This window comes from Sorex fumeus, unplaced genomic scaffold (assembly GCF_029834395.1).
Source record: "Sorex fumeus unplaced genomic scaffold, SorFum_2.1 ptg000151l, whole genome shotgun sequence".
NCBI classification, from domain to species: domain Eukaryota; kingdom Metazoa; phylum Chordata; class Mammalia; order Eulipotyphla; family Soricidae; genus Sorex; species Sorex fumeus.
The window spans coordinates 2,876,390-2,896,538 of NW_026606208.1; the positions used below are offsets into that span (position 1 = coordinate 2,876,390).

Consider the following 20,149-nt stretch of genomic DNA (forward strand, 5'->3'; position numbering starts at 1 on the left):
TGAAAAGTACACGAATTGAAATTATTCAACTTTGTGCTCTTTTATGCTACTCCTACTAAACTATTTTGCAAAGGAAAATATGCTTTCGAATGTTGAAATATATTTCTTAACACATTCATTAATAAAGTCATATTCACAATTGCTGTTGTAAATTTAGTATACATTTTTTTGTGTTTGTTTTTGGAACACACCTGGCAGAGCTCAAGCCAACATCATCTGGGTCAGCCATGTGAAGGCAAGTGCCCTACCCCACTGTACTTACTCAGCCCAGAATTTAATATATATATATATTTATACATATTTTTGGAGCTGGAGCGATAGCACAACGGGTAGGGCGTCTGCCTTGCACGCAGCCAACATGGCTGACCCGAGTTCGATTCCTCCGCCCCTCTCGGACGAGCCCGGCAAGCTACCGAGAGTATTCAATATGCCAGACACAGTAACAACAAAGTCTCCAATGGAGACATTACTGGGCCCGCTCGAGCAAATCGACGATCAACGGGAGGGCCTTTACATATTTTTAACCTCATCTCAAACTGTGTGTTTCTTTAATCTGTTCAGGCATCTTTCTCAAATAATATTTAAAATATTGTATTTAAATGTCTAAAATATTTTTTAAATTATTTAAAATATTGTATTACTTGCCCCCACAAAAAAGAGCAATTTTTGGGAAAAAGCAGATGGGAGGCATCACCCTTCCCAACCTCAAACTCTACTACAAAGAGGTAATAATTAAAACAGCACTGGAACAAAGGCAGAGCCGCAGACCAATGGAACAGGGTTGAATATCCTGACACAAACCCTCAAATATATGATCATCTAATCTTTGATAAGGGAGCAAGAAATGTGAAGTGGAGCAAGGAAAGCCTCTTTAACAAATGGTGCTGGCAAAACTGGACAGCTACATGCAAAAAATGGTCTCAGACCTCTACCTAACACCATGCACAAAAGTCAGATCAAAATGGATCAAAGACCTCAAACATCAGACCAGAATACATCAGGTACATTGAAGACAAGATCAGCAAAACCCTCCACGACATTGAAGCTAAAGATATCTTTAAAGTTGACACACTATTGCCGAAGGAAGTGGAAACAGAGATAAACAAAGGACTACCTTAAACAGAGAAGCTTCTGCACCGCAAAAGATTCAGTGACCAGAATACAAAGACAATCTACAGAATGGGAAAGGATATTCACTCAATACCCATCTGATAAGGTGTTGATACCAAGTATTTACAAGGCACTGGTTGAACTCCACAAGAAGAAAACATTCAACCCCATCAGAAAATGGGGCAACAAAATGAACAGAAACTTTCTCAAAGAAGAAATCTAAATGGCCAAAAGGCACATGAAAAAAAGCTCTTCATCACTAATCATCAGGGAGATGTAGATCAAAACAATGAGGTATCATCTCACACCGCAGAGACTGGCCCACATCTGAAAGAACAAAAGCAACTGGTGTTGGTGCAGATGTGACAAGAAAGGGACTCTCTTTCACTGCTGGTGGGAATGCCGGCTGGTTTATCCCTTTTGGAAAACAGTACAGATGCTTCTCAAAATATTAGCAATTGAGCTCCCATTTGATCCAGCAATACCACTCCTGGGAATATATCCCAGAGATATAAAAAAGTATAGTAGAAATGGCATCTGCACTTAGATGTTTACTGCACCACTGTTGATAATAGCCAAAATCTGGAAAAAAACTGAGTGCCTGAGAACAGATGACTAGATAAAGAAACTTTGGTACATCTACACAATGGAATACTATGCAGCTGTTAGAAAACATGAAGTCACGAAATCTGCATATTGGTGGATCAATATGGAAAGTACCACGCTAAGTGAAATGAGTTAGAAAGAGAGGGACCAACAGAGAAAACTTGCACTCATGTGTGGAATATAAAGTAACAGAATGGGAGACTAACACCCAAGAATAGTAGAGATAAGTACCAGGAGGATTACCCCACAGCTTAGAAGCTGGCCTCACATGCTGGGAGAAAAGGCAGTTCAGATAGAGAAGGGACCACCAAGTAAAGGGTGATTGGAGGGCCCGCTCGGGATGGGAGATGTGTGCTGAGAGTAGACTATAGACCAAACATGATGGCTACTTAATACCTCTATTGCAAACCACAACACCCAAAAAGAGAGAGTGAAAGCAAAAGGGAAAGCCCTGCCACAGAGGCAGGGTAGGGTGGAGGGTATGGGGTAGGGGTGGTGGGAGAGATGCTGGGACCACTGGTGGTGGAAAATGGGCACTGGTGGAGGGATGGGTACACGATCACTGTATGACTGAAACACAAGTATGAAAGTTTGTAAGTCTGTAACTGTACCTCACTGTGATTCACTAATAAAAAATTAAAAAATAAACTTTGGTTGCTGTAAAAAATATTTTACTATAAAAAATACTGTATTGCTTATCCCCATTGTAGGTTATATTAAAACTCACTCACTGTCACTGTCCTCCCGTTGTTCATCGATTTTCTCGAGCAGGCCCAGTAACGTCTCCATTGGAGACTTTGTTGTTACTGTGTTTGGCATATCGAATACGTCACGGGGAGCTTGCCAGGCTCTGCCATGCGGGTGAGATACTCTCGGTAGCTTGCCGGGCTCTCCGAGAGGGGTGGAGGAATTGAACTCGGGTCGGCCACGTTTGCTGTGTGCAAGGCAAACGCCTTCCCCACTGTGCTATCGCTCCAGCCCCACATTAAAACTCACTCTACATTTATTTTTAGTTGTCGGGCCACGCTGACTGGCTCTATGGTTCTAGGGATTTAACTTGGGTCCTCGCACACTCAAGACATGTACTCTTCTACATCACGTTGTGGGCCCTGAAATATTGTTTTACTCAAAATTAAACCTCAACTGTTCTTCCTTCTTCCTCCCTCTCTCCTTTCCTCCTTCCCTCCCTTCCATCCTTTCAATCTTTCTTCCTCATTTCCTTCCTTTCTAGCTTCTTCCCCTTGCCCACACCCCTACCCCAGCAAGCCATATCTATTTCTAGATTTGCTTTCTTTTTGAATCCATTATACATTGCTTTAAATCCAGTTACTGCTTTAGAATTAGATTTTTTAAAATATTTATTAAGTGACTATGCAGAACTTCACACATATTCTCTCCCCCTCGCAAACATTTATTCCCTTAAGGCAACTGTTGGGTGTGATCTCATAATGAAATGCAAAATGATGGGTTAGAACAGAAATGAGTTTTATCATCTGTTTCCTTATTTAAATGTAAAATGTGTGCACATTCTAATCTATATATACTGTAATGAATTCCGATCACAACTAATCAACCAGAAATTTCACCAGTAAACATCAAAGAACTGAAGAGTCTTTAAGGTGCTGTTATGTTTATAATTTGAAAAAGAAAATGCTTATAGACTTCAAGCTTTATTTGAAAGTTCAAAGTCTAACTCTAAAAACAAGTCAATCTCAAGTTTTTTTTTTTTCTTTTTGGGTCACACCTGGCGATGCACAGGGGTTACTCCTGGCTCTGCACTCAGGAGTTACTCCTGGTGGTGCTGAGGGGACCATATGGAATGCTGGGAATCGAAACCGGGTCGGCCGCGTGCAAGGCAAACGCCCTACCCGCTGTGACATCTCTCCAGACCCAGCCAATCTTAAGTTCGTAAGTAAAATCAGGTGAAAATGTTCATGCTGGCGCTAGAACAATAGTAGCACTGTCCACTATTCTCCCATTGTTCATTGATTTGCTTGAGTGGGCACCAGTAACGTCTCCACTGTAAGACTTGTTGTTACTGTTTTTGGCATATGGAATACGTCACGGGACACTTGCCAGGCTTTGCAGTGCGGGCGGGATACTCTCGGTAGCTTGCCGGGCTCTCTGAGAGGGGCGGAGGAATAGAACCCAGGTCGGCTGTGTGCAAGGCAAACGCCCTGCCTGCTGTGCTATCGCTCCAGCCCAGAACAATAGTAGAGCAGGTAAATTGTTGCTATGTACGTGGCCATCCCGGGGTCGATCCCAGGCATTTTATATGGTCCCCGCAAGTACCAGCAGGAGGATTCCTGAGTGCAGAGTCAGGAGTCAACCATGAGCATCACCAGGTGTGGTCCATAAGCCAAAAAAAAAAAGAAAGAAAAGAAAGAAAATGCTCATGTTGCTTACATTATGTTTCAAAGCTGTGTCTCAAAGTTTTTATGCAAGGAGATTGCAATTTTTTAAAAAAGAAGGAAGTTGGGGGGATCGGAGAGAAAATGGGGACACTGGTTGTGGTGGGAAATATACACTGGTGAAGTGGTGGGTGCTGGAACATTCTATGACTGAAACCCAATCATGAACAAGTTTGCTACTGTGTATTTCATTGTGATTCAATTAAAAAAATTTTTTTTGAAATTGAAAAAAATTTTTGAGTGTTCCACTGAATTCTCTTCTGTTTGGAAGATAACTCCCGCTGTCAAAGGCACTTAGGAAGTTAGAGCTTAATATGAAAGGATTTTGAGAACATCCATCTAATTCTGAAATAGAATAATTAAGTTTCCCCAAAAAATGAACCCAATGCTGAGACCCAAAATGGTTTTACAAAATCATCCAAATGGAGCAATATATTTTTACTGCAATGGTGAATCCATTAAGTCAAACCGGGATGAAAACCCTCTATTTGGGTGAAATGTCAAAAGGTGAAGGATGTTTCTTTCTTTTTTCTATTTTACTCATTTTCTTATAATATATGTATTTCTTATTCTAATATTTACTAAAGGATAAAATAAAAACTCAGAAGCAAGTTCTGAACTCTTTTATTCTAAGGAGATCAGTCTATAGGGATCTCTCTATTGTCACCAAGTTTAGGGTGGCATTTCTCAACCAGGGACACCTATTCGTAGGTGGGCTCCAGGTCAAAATCAAGTAAATGGGGGTCATGGCAGGAGACTGGGGGGAGCCCAATGGCAGCACAGAGGCCACGGGAAGGAAATCAGGCTGGAAGGAAGCCACAGTGGGGAAAAGACTAAGAAAAACGATTGCAGAGTGCTCCAGGGTCCACCCTAAGTTAAATCTTATTTTGAAAGAAATTTGAGAGGAAGTTTGGGGCCACATCCAGCAATGCTCAGGGGTTACTCTTGACTCTGTACTCAGGAATTATTCTTGGCAGTGCTAGAGGGACCCTAGGGGATGCCATGGATGGAATGTGGTTGGCCATATGCAAGGCAAGCTCCCTACCAACTGTACTATTGCTCCAGCCCCAGGAATTTTGACTCTAAAATAAAAATTTCTTCAATGACTTAGGGGAAAATATGAGTTTTTTGAATAAAAGGAATATCTGATCAATGAAAAGCATGTAACATCTAAAAATAAAAATAAAATATTATATTCAAATAAGAAACATCAAGTCAAGGTATAATTTAAAGTACATGAAAGGAATGAACCAAAAATGATTGAAGTCTCAAGAATTAAGTTCCTTCATACGCAACCACAATTTTCTAACACTGTAGTAATATGGCATTTAAACAATTTTAGGAAATAGAGAGCAAAAAAAAGAAAAAGAAAAGTAGGATTACAGACTGGTACGTATGATTTTAGAGACAATCCAGAGTACAAAAAAGTAGAAATACTTATGACTTATCTACAAGATTTACACAATGCTTTCTGTCTCGAGGGGCTCAAGACCCATGGAGGAATGAGAGTACATCATTATTTAAAATTTGCTACTAAAAACTCTAACAAGTTGGTACCCTGTGCTGAGAAGCAGGTAAGTGGACATCAAGGCCAGGAGAATGCTGAACAAGCGCTCGAAGAGGACCGTGGAACTCAGCAGCGGCGTGAAGAAGGAAGAGCCTGCAACGAGACAAGGGGCAGAGTCAGCGCAGGAAGCACGAGAAACAGCGAATGACCAGCTGTCACTTAAGGCATTTCTTGTTTGCCCGACTCCATTTAATTTGCTTTTTTGGGTCACACCCAGTGATGCTCAGGAGTTACTCCTGGCTTTGCACTCAGGAATTCCTCCTGGCGGTGTTTGAGGGACCATATGGGATGCCGGAGATGGAACCTGAGTAAGCCACGTGTAAGGCAAATGCCCTACCTGCTGTACTATTGTTCCAGCCCCTTGCCCAACTTTGAAATTCTTGTCTTAATCTTTTTTTGTAGAAAATGAGGTCACACTCTTAATTAAAAATCTATTTTTTAAATTTTAACCACTCAGTTTTTAATTTATAGTAAACCTTGCTTACTGGAATATGAATTCCTAAATATTTTGCAAAATTGTAAGTAAAGTAAAGTAAAGTAAAGGCCCTCCCGTTGATCATCGATTTGCTCTAGCGGGCCCAGTAACGTCTCCATTGGAGACTTTGTTGTTACTGTGTTTGGCATATTGAATACGTCATGGGGAGCTTGCCAGGCTCTGCCATGCGGGCGAGATACTCTCGGTAGCTTGCCGGGCTCTCCGAGAGGGGCTGAGGAATCGAACTCGGGTCGGCCATGTTGGCTGCGTGCAAGGCAAACGCCCTACTGCTGTGCTATCGCTCCAGCCCAAATTACTCTAAGATTCAGTGATTCTTCTCTTAATTAAGCATCAATTTCAAAGACAAACTACTTGCCCAGAAATATATTTTTCCTAGCCCTTTCCACCCCGAAGTTTTCACATTGCAGAGTATGCGTTGGATCTTTAAGAAAATGAGCACCGTAGCACTGCAGAACTGTCCTCCCATTCACTGATTTTCTTGGGCGGGCACCAGCAACGTCTCCACTGTGAGACTTGTTGTCTGTTTTTGGCATATTGAATATGCAATGGGGAGCTTGCCAGGCTCTGCCATGCAGGCGGGCTCTCGGTAGCTTGCTGGGCCTTCCGAGAGGGACAGAAGATTCAAACCCAGGTTGGCCATGTGCAAGGCAAACACCCTACCTGCTGTGCTATCGCTCCAGCCCAAGAAAATGAGAAATTAATTCATTAAAATGGTCTTTACCACATGTGAGAGATGTAAAGGAAATTTTAAGAGCAGAAGTAGTTTGTCCTCCAGAATAAGGAAGTAATGACTTCAAAGGGAGAAAGTCTAAAGAAGCAAAACATACCTCCAATCCCAATCTCTATTTTGGAAAGAACCCTTCCGCTTAAGATGGCAATAAAGTTAAACAAAGTATAGAGATGATGACTTGGAATAAAATCCTTATTAAATCACGTATTGTTTAACCATGGGGCAAGTTGGTTAACTCATTTAAGCAGCATCCCTCCATTTGTCAAACTGTGAGGTTCAAATCTAATTTCACCTATAAAAAGCTTCCTGAGCACAGTGCCTGGGACACACAGTGCTTTATAAATGTCATCTCTCATCACGAGCAGTCAGTGTTTACTAATGGCTCTTATTGTGCATTAAATGTAAAGACAATCTCACTCAAAATCAAATCACAGAGTAAAGACGAGGGCCAGAGACACAGCACCGAGGTTAAAGTGCTTGCCTTGCACACGGCCTGCCCTGACTCAATCCCCAGGTAGTGCTGGCAGCAAAGGTCACTGCCAAGAGTCATCACTGAGCACAGAGCTAGGAGTAAGCCCTGAGCACCGCCTGGTATAGCCCAAACACCACCCCCAAACATAAAAACTACCCAAATTGTACCTACATTATCCTCAGATTAGTCTCTAAGTTTTCCGTGGGCTGGAGCAATAGCACAGCAGGTAGGGCGTTTGCCTTGCACGCGGCTGACCTGGCCAACCCAGGTTTGATTCCTCCGCCTGTCTCAGAGAGCTCAGCAAGTTACAGAGAGTATCTCGCCTGCACAGCAAAGCCTGGCAAGCTCCCCATAGCGTATTTGATATGTTAAACATGGTAACAAGTGTCACAATGGAGATGTTACTGGTGCCCACTGGAGCAAATCGATGAACAATGGTAGGACAGTGACAGTGAAGTTTTCCATATGTAAGTTCCAATAGTGTTAATAATAAAGAAACTTATGAATTGTGATGACATGGTCACAAAAATAGCAGGAGGGTATTTGGTTTGTTCCTGGTGGGGGGCAGTGTTTGAGGGCTGATGCCGACTGAGTATTTAGGCTACCATGCAGTGCCTGAGACGGAACCTCGCCCTCCCACATCCTTTCTCTAGTCCACTGTGCTACCTCCCTGCCCCCCGCGCCCCCATACTATGATATTTTAAAGGGGGCCCAGTAACATCTCCATTGTGAGACTTCTTGTTACTGTGTTTGGCATATTGGATACTCTCGGTAGCTTGCCAGGCTCTCCGAGAGGGGCAGAGGAATCGAACCTGGCTCGACCAGACTGGCTGCGTGCAAGGCAAATGCCCTACCACTGTGCTATCACTCCAGCCCATTTTAAAGGAAAATATTCAAAATACATAAGTACAAAGCACTACGTTTCCTATACTTTTTCTCATTGCAAGGAGAACAATATGAAGGATAATCAGAACACAATAATGGTTACAACTTGGTAGAGATCAGAGGTAGGTGAGAATGGGGTGGAAATAATATATGTAGCATTTCTTTAAGGATAGTTTTTTTTCTTTTTTGGGTCACACCCAGAAATGCTCAGGGGTTACTCCTGGCTCTCTGCACTCAGGAATTACTCTTGGCCGTGCCCAGGGGACCATATGGGATGCTGGGGATCGAACCCGGGTCGGCTGCGTGCAAGGCAAACGCCCTACCTGCTGTGCTATAGCTCTGGCCCCTCTTTAAAGATAGTTTTGAACAATCTGGCTTTTGAAAGTTTGCGAATACTCTACATATACAATTAAATTTAATAATTAAAAAAAATTTGCTCGAGCGGGCCCAGTAACGTCTCCATTGGAGACTTTGTTGTTACTGTGTTTGGCATATCGAATACGTCACGGGGAGCTTGCCAGGCCCTGCCGTGCAGGCGAGAAGGCTGCAGCAATAGTTCAAAGGGGAGGGTGCTTGCCTTGCATGCAGCCAACCCAGGTTTGGTTCTCAGCATCCCATATGGTCCCCCAAGCACCTCCATGAGTGATTCTTGAGCACAGAGCCAGGAGTAAGCCCAGAGTTAGGGGTAAGCCCTGCGTATTTGGTATGGCCAAAAAGAAAGAAACAAACAAAATTTAATAAGACATGGGCGAGAGAAAAATATCTAGTACACAAAGCCAACTGAAGCAAAGGAAACAGTTGGACTTCAGATGAATCTAGTAATTTACAAAGAGGGAAATGAAGGGAAAGACAGGGCTGAGTGGGAAGAAGGAAGCACGTGGGTGGGCACGCAAATCCAAGTGACTGTGAACGCGGTACTTAACCAGAAACCTGCAATCTTGGCTGGGTGGTGTGGAGGCAGAGCGTCAACAGCAAACAAATTCTGATTTATATTTAGTTTGTTTATTGTAATCGCATGGGTAAAACATTCTAAAGTTATTTTAGCTGTACCATGTGGCCGAGCGAATCAATGTGTTGAATGCTGTTGGGAACCAAGCCATGTATATGTAAGCTTATGCACACACACGATACACATGTAGGCACAATGTATGTATTCCTCTGTACCTGTAAGTAATGTATGCACACGTAAATGAGACACGTGTCTGTATTTCCAAATTCTGTCTATGGAAGGGCAACAGAGCAAAGTTACTTTGGTAATGATCAGTCCATCTCGCACTCAAACTTGGTCCCGACTGCCACTTACCTAATATACAGAACTCTGAATTTCTCTGAGAAACTTGATTCCAGAGATGGGCAGAGTGGACAGAAGGCAAATCGGATAGGGCAAGCGCCCCCTTAATTCCAGAGTATAAGAAAGTGTTCCACAAAATTGTGAAGGGCTATTTATGAGCTAGCTTAAGGGGGTTCACTCTGGACAGTCCTCCAACAATTTGAAAACCAACGCATCAACAGTAACAAGTTCGAAGCCATGGAAAAAATAGTATCTCCACGGTCCCCAACAATAATAGTATATAAGTGAGTGATGAATGAATTAAGAAAGAAGGGAGGGTCCTCACAGGTGAGTGCTGAGCCCCTTCATAAATGCAGCAGGAGACTTAGAGCTCCAAGATCAACACTCTGTAGCTACCACAACCAAGACCAACCAGGAAAGATTGAAGAATGGATGCTATTTGGGGGAGGTGCGGGGGGGATATTTTAATGGGAAAGATATTTGGTGGTTTTAAAGTGTCTTCTCATGAATGGCTTACTGTAAGAAAGAAGAAAAACAGTGAACAGTAAAAAACAAAAACAAAACAACCTGGATACTAACTTGATAGGGTAATGAAAACTCATACCAACAGTGATGGAGATGAAGGTCACGTGCCTCCAACTGGGACCCAAGGACACGACATCACTTAAGCAGTATTCCAGCCAATAATGTACATCCTCAATTTAATTATAAGGAAACATCTGACAAATATAGATTGAGTAACAGTCCATTGGAAGGACAGAGTGGGTTGGCTATAGTCTTCAAAATTGTCAATGTCACAAAAGAAAGGGAAAAATACCACAGAGGGCATTACTAAGTCCTATTTTAAATATTAATTATAAGGTCAGTAGAATAGATAAAATGACTTTATACAAACTGATACTCATAAATACAAATAAAAGACAGTTGCGAAGGTAGAAGACTGCTTTCAGTAATTCTGGTTAAACAATTTTAAAGAAGCCTTGGATATATAAAAATAATTTTAATTATTTAATGTTAAAAAATAAATTTGGATTTCTGATTTCTTCTGCTTTTCTTATTCATTGTGGTTTATTCCAAGGAAGGTAAAACTATGGCACTCAGCTAGGCTACAAGAAATGAAGCTATATGGTGAACAGGATCTTGGCTGCTGTATAAAGTGTATAGAATAGAGCATATAATACACAGTATATAATATGTGTACAGCTTCTGTTTGTTTATTTATTTATTATTTTGCACTTTTTTTTGGGGGGGGTCACAGCCGGCGATGCACAGGGGTTATTCCTGGCTCTGCATTCAGGAATTACTCCTGGCGGTGCATGGGGGACCATATGGGATGCTGGGAATGGAACCTGGGTTGGCTGCGTGCAAGGCAAACGCCACACCTGCTGGGCTATAGCTCCAGCCCCACATCTTCTATTTATTAACCTGTCACATTTTGTTTGCCACATTTTTATCTGCTGGTTATGCGTACGACTGAATATTTGTAAATCTGTGCAGTATAACATTATATTTGCTATTCATAATTTTTAATTTTCCTGTGGATTTGAACATTAACATGTTACAAAGAGATCATTACATACAGTGTTATCTCACCAGAAGAAAAGACTTGCACTGTCCCTTGAGAATATAGCAAGTACAGGAGGGAAGGGATTTAATCTATCTACTATTCTCGAAGAACAAGAATAGAGCTAGAACTTTGTACAAATCTAACACAATACTTCACAATAAGGAACAGCAATTAATATTGTTCATATTGAATGAAGATAATGACTAACCTTATCAATCAATATGAAAGAGAAGAGCTATAAAATGCCCATATAAAATGAAGTTTACATAGTGAAGGTGAGGTGATTGCTATTTTGTTGGAGGAACTCTGGGTCCATACCAAGTACTGCTCCAGAGCTCTTCCTGATTCTGTACTCAGGAGTGATCTCTGCTTGTGCTTTTGGAACGGTATGTGGTGCGAGGGAATGAATTCGGGCCAGCAGCATGCCAGGCAGTCACCTTAATCCCTGTTACTATCTCTCCAGTCACAAATTTATTTGTAATGATCGAAGAGTTGCTGTCCAAGAATAACTCCACTGGAACATGGATCAACGTGTTTGGGAAATGGGGTGGATCAACTTTAGATGTGCATCCATTTCTCATATTTCTAAGTCTCTGCATAAAGTAATTCTAGGGAAAATATTCCTATATCTTAATATTCCTCCTATTTTTAAGATGATGTTCCAAATACTTTTTCCTTCTCTGATAATGAATAATAAAAATAATTTCTTAAGTATAAAGGCTAAATTGCATGTCACATCATTCACAAGCATTGTCAAGTATCTTCTCGGTACAAAACAACTGGATTTAAAGCTTGCTCCTAATTTTTTAGCTGAAAGGAAAAGTCAATCTTTATGTTACGTCTGTTTGCTTCATGTGTAAAGGTAAAGGTAAAGGCCCTCCCGTTGATCGTCGATTTGCTCGAGCGGGCCCAATAATGTCTCCATTGGAGACTTTGTTGTTACTGTGTCTGGCATATCGAATACTCTCGGTAGCTTGCCGGGCTTAGGATACTAGAGAGAAATATGTTTTGAAACATTTAACTGGCTTTATAAAATTTGTTAGGGTATGACTTAATGCTATTTTCAGCAAGGGAAATCCAGATTAAATTTAACTGTTTCCCAGCCTCTCTGTAAGAACTAAAAATTTATGAACTAATATTAAATTTCAGCATAGGAGCTGAAGAGATAGCTCAAAAGGCAAGAGTACATGCTTTGCACGTGGAAGCCCTGGGTTCAATCCCCAACACCGTATCCTTCCCTGTGTTGCTGGGAGCTATCCCTGAGTACTGAGCTGGGAGTAGTCTCCAAGCACTTCTGGGTGTGGGTCTCCAAAGAAAACTCTCTTTTCTTCTGCAATCACTTAATCCTATCAACTGTGAATAAATTATAACCTTGTATAAGGTTAAAAATATTATATGAAGTAATTATTTTTAACTGCTGGAGTGACAGCACAGCAGGTAGGGCGTTTGCATTGCACATGGTAGACCTAGGTTCGATTCTTCCATCCTTCTCAGAGAGCTCGGCAAGCTACCGAGAATATCCTGCCCAGACAGCAGAACCTGGCAAGCTCCCTGTGGGGTATTCGATATGCCAAAAACAGTCACAATAAGTCCCACAATGGAGACGTTACTGGTGCCCACTCAAGCGAATTGATGAACAATGGGAGGACAGTGCAGTGCAGTGAAATTATTTTTAACACATGGACGCCCAGAAAAGTTCTAATCTCCTTTGTCAGACTTCAGCAAGAGATGTATGTAATAAATGGCTATTATTATTTTCCTCCAACAATATCATTTCTTTCAATAATAACACTATAAAATGTAAGTGGATCATTTAAGATGTGATTGAATCCAAAGTTACCTTGTTTGATTTGACAACCTCTTACCTAACAATACCCAGCTGACAATCTGATTTAAAAAAGGCAGTCCTTCTTTTCTGTCCAAACTTTTATGGGTGCTATACACAACACACACAGAAAGCACGATGCTCAGGACCTGAAAACAGAAACAAACCATCTGAACAGCAGACAAGATGTGAGAGACTAATTTACAATAAAAGATCTATTTAGAATAGTGCTTGAACAATTGCTATCTGGCCAAAATGCCACTTGAAGTCAACCCGCCCACCTTCAGCTCACCTTGGCCTAAGAGTTAGAACTCTGGTACTAAGCAAAGGTCTTCCTTGATAAGCATAAAATGAGGTATTTCATACTTTCAAGAGTATGTGACAGGGGCCGGACAGATAGTACAGCAGGGAGGGCATTTGCCTTGCAAGCGGCTGACCAGGGTTCAAGTCCCAGCATCTCATATGGTCCCCCAAGCACTGCCAGAAGTGATTCCTGAGTGTAGAGCTAGGAGTAACCCCTGAGCATCTCCGGGTGTGACCCAAAACAAACATACAAACAAAAAAGAGTATGTGACATGTATTATTATGGTGTTTCTAGTTATAAATATTCAAGATCAACACTGAAGATTTATTTTCTTTTTGGGGGGTAGAGTGGAGAGGCTGAACTATACCCTGTAATGCCAGGGATCGAACTCAGACCTGCCATGTGCAAGGCAAACATCTTACACTCCTATTCACTGACCCTGTGAGACTAAAGTTTCTTTAGTTGTGGGAGGGCAAAGACCTGGTTTACTGTCTTCCTTCTCTGGCCCTCACCCAGTCATACACATTTATTCACTGAACATACATGTGTGTCCTACTTAGGCCTGGGATTTTGTATAAAACAGTACAATATTCTCCAGGAAAGGTACATAAATTAGTGTAGACTGGCCAAGCATGGCGCAGAGGCTGTTGGTCACTTAACAGCAATACCTTTTCTATGGGAACTTAGCCACTCAAGTTCATTTCCATGTAATGCTCCCTTCACATTACAACGGTAGGGCTAAAATTTTACAACTAAATCCCTCTGAGCACAAGTCTAAAATATTTACAATCTGACTCTTAAGAATCTGCTGGGCCCGGAGAGAGAGCATAGCTGGGAAAGCATTTGCCTTACACACAGCTGACCAAAGTTCAGCCCTCAGTACCCCATATGGCCCACCAAGGCCCACCAGGAGTCAATAAAGCCAGGAATAAGTCTAAATACTGCCAGGTGTCACCCCCAAACTGAAAAAAGCAAAAAGTAAAACATTTTGCTGAACTTAGTCGGTTCATTACCATTTTAAGAAAAGCTACAGTCATAAAGAAGCAAACTTTTCCAGAGAGCTGATGACAACCTCACCAAATCCTAGAGATAGATGAACTAAATTTTTAGTGAACTAAGGGGAAAAAATGCAGCCAATAAAGTTATAATACACTGTCCTAGGATCTTTTCACATTCTAATTCACATTTCAGATTGTTAAAATGCGAAGAAATGTGTTGTGGCATCAATAAAACGTATGATATAAAGTAGAGGAATAAATGCAAATTGTAAAATTTATGGAAAAGGAATTTCAAAACAGATTTACCTTAAACTCAGGAGTATTTCTAATAAAGTCCAGAAGAATTTTAACAAGTCATTTGCTCACACAGAGTGAGATTCAGAAACATTCCCTTCTGTCAAAGTATTCATTATTAGAGATGAATTCTATTATAGTTACTCGGGGATTAATTAAATTAAAGCCAGCTAGTATGAAACCTAAAAAGAAAGATATGTTCCAATGGCTTGACAGTTCTTTCATAAAATATTTCTTCTCCTTTTATATATTCTCTGTAGTTCTCCAAGAATAAATTGGCATCTTATAAATGTTGTATATTTTTATTTCAGAGTTTTCTTGGAAATACTACATTATCTCAATTTTGTTCTAAGGAAATATTTTAGAAGACTCATAAAATTTCTGTTTTGTCATGTTTTAGATTGATTTTTTTCATCTTTTATGATTTAAAAGAAAAAAATGGGTTTTCATTCTTATTTACAGAAAAGGTATCACTTTACAGAATTTGATATTACATTATGTAACTCCAATTCTCCTAACTCTATTAGATACTATCTCTACAGATTCAAAACAAACAGACTGGAATTGTATTACTGAAAATAACACAACTACTACGCAGCGTGACTGGGACTTGACTCCATTTCAAAATGTCAGGTTCAAAGATATTTTCAGCAGACCAAAGGGAAGCAGCAAGGTGAAGTGTATTTTTTCCGAGGATGCTCATCTGAATTCTTAACCGGGCTGTTCTCCACATAACTGTACTCAGAAGCCGCCCTCACTCTGAAGCTGATCTATCTCCTCTCCAAGAGGGGAGACACAGCATTTCAGTCCTGAGGACATCTTTCTCAGCCCCCAATCAAGACACATTTTGATCAGCCTTCAATCTCCTTAATCCCTGCTCCCTCAGCATCTCTGGGCTATCTTCTTTTTTTTTTTTCTCTTTGCTTTTTGGGTCACACCCAGTGATGCTCAGGGGTTACTCCTGGCTCATACACTCGGGAATGAGTTACTTACTACTTGCAGTGCTCGAAGGACCACATGGAATGCCAGGGATCAAACCCGGGTCAGCCTCGTGCATGGCAAACACCCTACCTGCTGTACTATCATTCCAGCCCCCTCTGAGCTCTCTTTGTCAATCTCTTTGCTATTTTACACCCTTTTGAAAATATATTTCCATATAATATTTTAAATAGAAAACGTAGTTCTCAGCTGGCACATGCAGAGTAAACACAGTTCTGCTCTGTGTTTAAGAATAATGATGACAAACAACCATAAAAAAAAAAATTCTTCCCCCAAAGTTCCACTGCCAGTAGGCCCTGAGCACAATTGGATGTGACCCAAAAACAAAAATACATTTTTGGGGGGTTAAACATTAGTATGTCCCTGGCAGAGGGACAAAGCCACGCGGGTTCCGGGGCCGAGATCTCCAAGCCTACTCGGATTGGGGCCGAGCATCCTACACCCAGATCCTCCAAATTCCAGTAGGTGGGGGTCACATCCACCAACTGGCCCCCTGGTGCCGTGTAATCCCATCAACGGCCAAGACTCAGAGAATATAAAAACCAGCTCCCAGAAGAGAACAGTGCAGTCTCCTGCCCCCGCGCCTGGCTGTCCTCACCGGGGCCCCTTGGAAGGGAGCGGGTTGAGCTTTCCTCCCTGCCCCGACCAGGGCTCCGGCAGCTGAAGACCTCCAGGACCAGCCACCACCATGCTGAGACCACTCTCCGTACACATGAAGGTACTGGCAGAGGGACAAAGCTTTTCATGACTTCTTTTTATGACTTCTTATTATCTCATTCCTTCTTTGGACAAACTGGCAGGCTACCAAATGTAGCCTGCCCACACGGCAGAGTCTGGCAAACTCCCCGTGGCATACCCAATATGCCAAATGCCAGTAACAACGATGGGTCTCATTCTCCCAAAGAGCCTTGAATATAATCTCAGGGCTAGGACGAAGGAGACGTTACTGGGGCCTGCTCGAGGCAATCGACGAATAACAGGATGGTTGTGATTCGTGAAACATTAGTATAAAGTAGTGCTGAAAATCTTTCACTGACCTGCATAAAATATAGAAGCAGCTGTTCACTGACGAAACCAAGTCTTCTTCTGAGCGAGGTGACAACAAACAGGGAGATCAGTAAAAGCAGCAAGCCCGCGCCCATCCTGTTTCAAAAGGGAATGCACAATTTCAAACTGTCTTAAGATATTTACTGGGTGCATATCACATGAAAACTTTAGGCATCTCACTCTAATGTAGAACCTCCCAGTTACTTTACTGAATCAAGATGACGCGCTATAGTGGACACACAATGTAATATGGAAAAATTCTCAGATGAAGATACTGCAAGGATGAGGCTATTTGAAAAATTCTCATGATATTTTTTAACATTTTTATTAATTAGGGATATTACAGTTGTTATAAATACTATAATACCGCGCATGAATTGGACAGAGTCATAGAAAAAATATGAAATGTGGCAAAACGAACACATCCGTATCTGCCACATGTATTTTCTGACTATGAGCATTCACTCATTCGGAAGGGATCTGCAGCAGAACTCCCTTCTCCGATCACTGTTCCTGGCTCAGAGGGTAAACCACAATCGCAAAGGCAGCAGGCAGGTGAGGTTTGTGTAAAAGGACTAAAAACCAAAGAATTCTCACCTGGAGCACCAAGTATAGTACGGTCCTGGATTTGAAAGAAACTGCTACCAAGGCAATGGTGTAGTAATGTAGAGTTCTATTTCTCACCTCTTAAAAATCAACGTCACATCGAGAACCACTGAGATTATGTTGAGGACAGAATCTGAAAACTAGCAATAACGCCACCAAGAGAAAAAGAGTTGGTTTAAAAGAAACAAGAGTGAGCAAACGGCAGGGCTAAGGAGGCCACAAAGGAGGATTCCTCGGAAAATGCTCGTTTTGTTTTAAAGCTCCCGCGAGAATCGTGGGTGGGGGGAGACAGTTACACACTCAATGTGGGTTATCAAAATATATGAAAACCAGCTGCTGTAGGAACATCATTTGTTTTTCTTTGCATTTTTTTTTAATTAAAAAAAAGCAAAGTTTGGCTGGGACCTCCCAAGTAGTGCCCAGGGACTGGGACATGCCCAGACACCATCCCAGCTGTGTGAGTCGAAGGGGTCATCGCTCAGACCAGGACAGTGGGGCTGCTAAGGTCAGCGGTGCTGGGGACCACCTGAGCCAACCCAGCAGGGCTCAGGGGCCACCAACTGGTGTTCGGGGTGCTCCTGGGGGCCGGGGGGCCCCAAACGCCAGACATCAAACTCAGGACATTGAGGACTGCAGATAAGTCCTCCAGCCTTCAACTGATCTCCCAGGCCCTTCACTTTCCTTTTTTAAAATACTGTTGTTTTTTTTTTAAACGAATTAGAAAATACACTTTTGTTTTAGAGAACTAGAGAATTAGGGACATTACAGTTGTTATAAACAACTTTGCCTTATCCTTAAATTTTATCTTAAACATTTCACATATTTTTGTGATAAAAAAAATAAAAAGGGAGAGACCAAGGGAGAGCAGAAATTTCTCTCTGAACAGATTCAAGATAAAACTGCAAATATAGCTACTGGGAAACAACAAAAACTTTAATCACAGGAATTTTAAATGAAGAAACAACATAACTTTTATTAATACAAATTAATTTCTCATGTTTTAGTAAATTTGCTTGATGCATTAATCCTAAATAGACTACAGGGGTGGCAAATTTCCCTGGAGATACTTCTTTCCTTTGCACCAGGATAAAATCTGCTCAACTTTATCGACGGACTTGGAGCAGGACAAACAGGCCAGAAGGGGGGACAGAGTTTTCCAAAGATAACAGAAGAGCACCGAGAACAACATGTCTCATGGAAACAGTGGAAATGTCTGCTTGAATCCACCTGACACCAGGTTGACAGCTAAGACAACTCCATGTCCTTAATGATACCAAGCCAGTATGGTGGTAAATACGAACTGAACACTCAGTGCAATTAATTTGGGCTCTACTAATAAACTGGAATAATTCCTGATCCATTCTATACCGGAATTCTCACAGAAATGAGATCAAATGTTTTAAAGTGAACACATAAACTAAACAATATATTAAAATTGTGTATTAACATGTTTTAGTCAAGAAAGTTATACTTTGGGCCAGAGTGATAGTATAGCAGCTAGGGCATTTGCCTTAAACACGGCCAATCTGGGTTTGACCCTGGCATCCCATATGGTCCCCTGAGCACTGCCAGGAATAATTCCTGAGTGCAGAGCTAGGAATAACCCCTAAGCATTGTCAGTGTGATCCAAAAAGCCATATATATATATATATATATATATATATATATATATATACACATATATATATACACACTTTGGTTTTTGTGTGAATGTTTATTAACTTTTACTGTATAATCATTTGGCTCCATTAAAATTGGTGAACCAAAGGGTGAGGCGGGGGCGGGGGCTGGGGGAGAAAGAACTCTGCAGCCAAGCAGAAAGTTCCCACCATGTGGAAACCCCAGGCCTGATTACCTGTACCACATGGTCCCCACCGAAGCACTGCCATGAATATCCCTCCCCCCCAAAGAAAAATAAACCTCTATCTATTTGCTAAAATAAATAACAAAGATGATTACAAGACTAGAAAATGAGAAGAAATGTTAAATAACACATTTAGTCCATGTAGACACACAGAGAACAAGATTACTTATTAATAATTTAACAGCAACTCTGAAAGAGGGGGTAGCTAACTGTTTTACAGATATACTGGGGTATAGGAAAGCACGAAGCATTCAGATAAGATGCACAGAATGTTCTAAACAACGCAGCACGGGGAAGTTGCCAAGGTACATGAGGTTTCCTCCCATGGAGCTCTTTACAACCAGATTACAACAGGAGAGAATTTCTTTTTTAAAGGACATTTAATGCAGGGGCACTCTGAGACAAGGATATAGGTACTGGCTTTTATCTTTCTCTTTGTGCAAGAGAAACTTTTTTTATATGAAACCTTTCACTAATTTCCCAAATCCCAAACACTTTTGTTTTGAATTTTATCATTATTTGGCATCTGTGTGTGTGTGTGTGTGTGTGTGTGTGAGGGGCGGGAGAGAGAGAGAGAGAGAGAGAGAGGGAGAGAGAGAGAGAGAGAGAGAGAGAGAGAGAGAGGAATTATGACTGGCATTAGTACTTTAACTTCTACTTTGTTATCATGATTTTTAAACTCATGACTACAATTAGGCTCATATTTCACAGTACTGATGAGAAAAACAAATGTCTTAAAAAAGGAAATGAGTTAAAATATCATTCATACACTACAGAGATATTTGGGCTTCGTCCTACAACAGGCATCATTGGGAACACGGCCAGGAGCAAACAGAAGACAATCCAACTCAGTGAGGTGCTCTGAAATAAAGAAGAGTTTTCCGTTAGACAAACACGTGCCACAGAACTGTCCACAGTGTATCACAGACAACACTGCCATGGAAATGAAATGCAAATCCTGCACCTGCCTTCTTACAAAGAAATGCTGCTACCTGGGGGCTGGAGCGATAGCACAGCGGGTAGGGCATTTGTCTTGCATGTGGCCGACCCAGGTTCAATTCCCAGCATCCCATATGG

The 20,149-nt window shown here is 41.4% G+C and overlaps 1 protein-coding gene across 1 annotated transcript in view; it reads right to left on the reverse strand.

The window, feature by feature from the left end:
• Window positions 1-20,149, reverse strand: part of PIGN (phosphatidylinositol glycan anchor biosynthesis class N) — a 121,359-nt gene that overhangs the window by 35,843 nt on the left and 65,367 nt on the right. The window contains exons 19-22 of the mRNA XM_056106954.1: window positions 19,842-19,933; window positions 16,593-16,698; window positions 13,001-13,109; window positions 5,685-5,787 (exon numbers count right to left, since the gene is read on the reverse strand). Coding sequence (XP_055962929.1) covers window positions 5,685-5,787; window positions 13,001-13,109; window positions 16,593-16,698; window positions 19,842-19,933 — 410 coding nt within the window. The remainder of the gene's footprint in view (window positions 1-5,684; window positions 5,788-13,000; window positions 13,110-16,592; window positions 16,699-19,841; window positions 19,934-20,149) is intronic.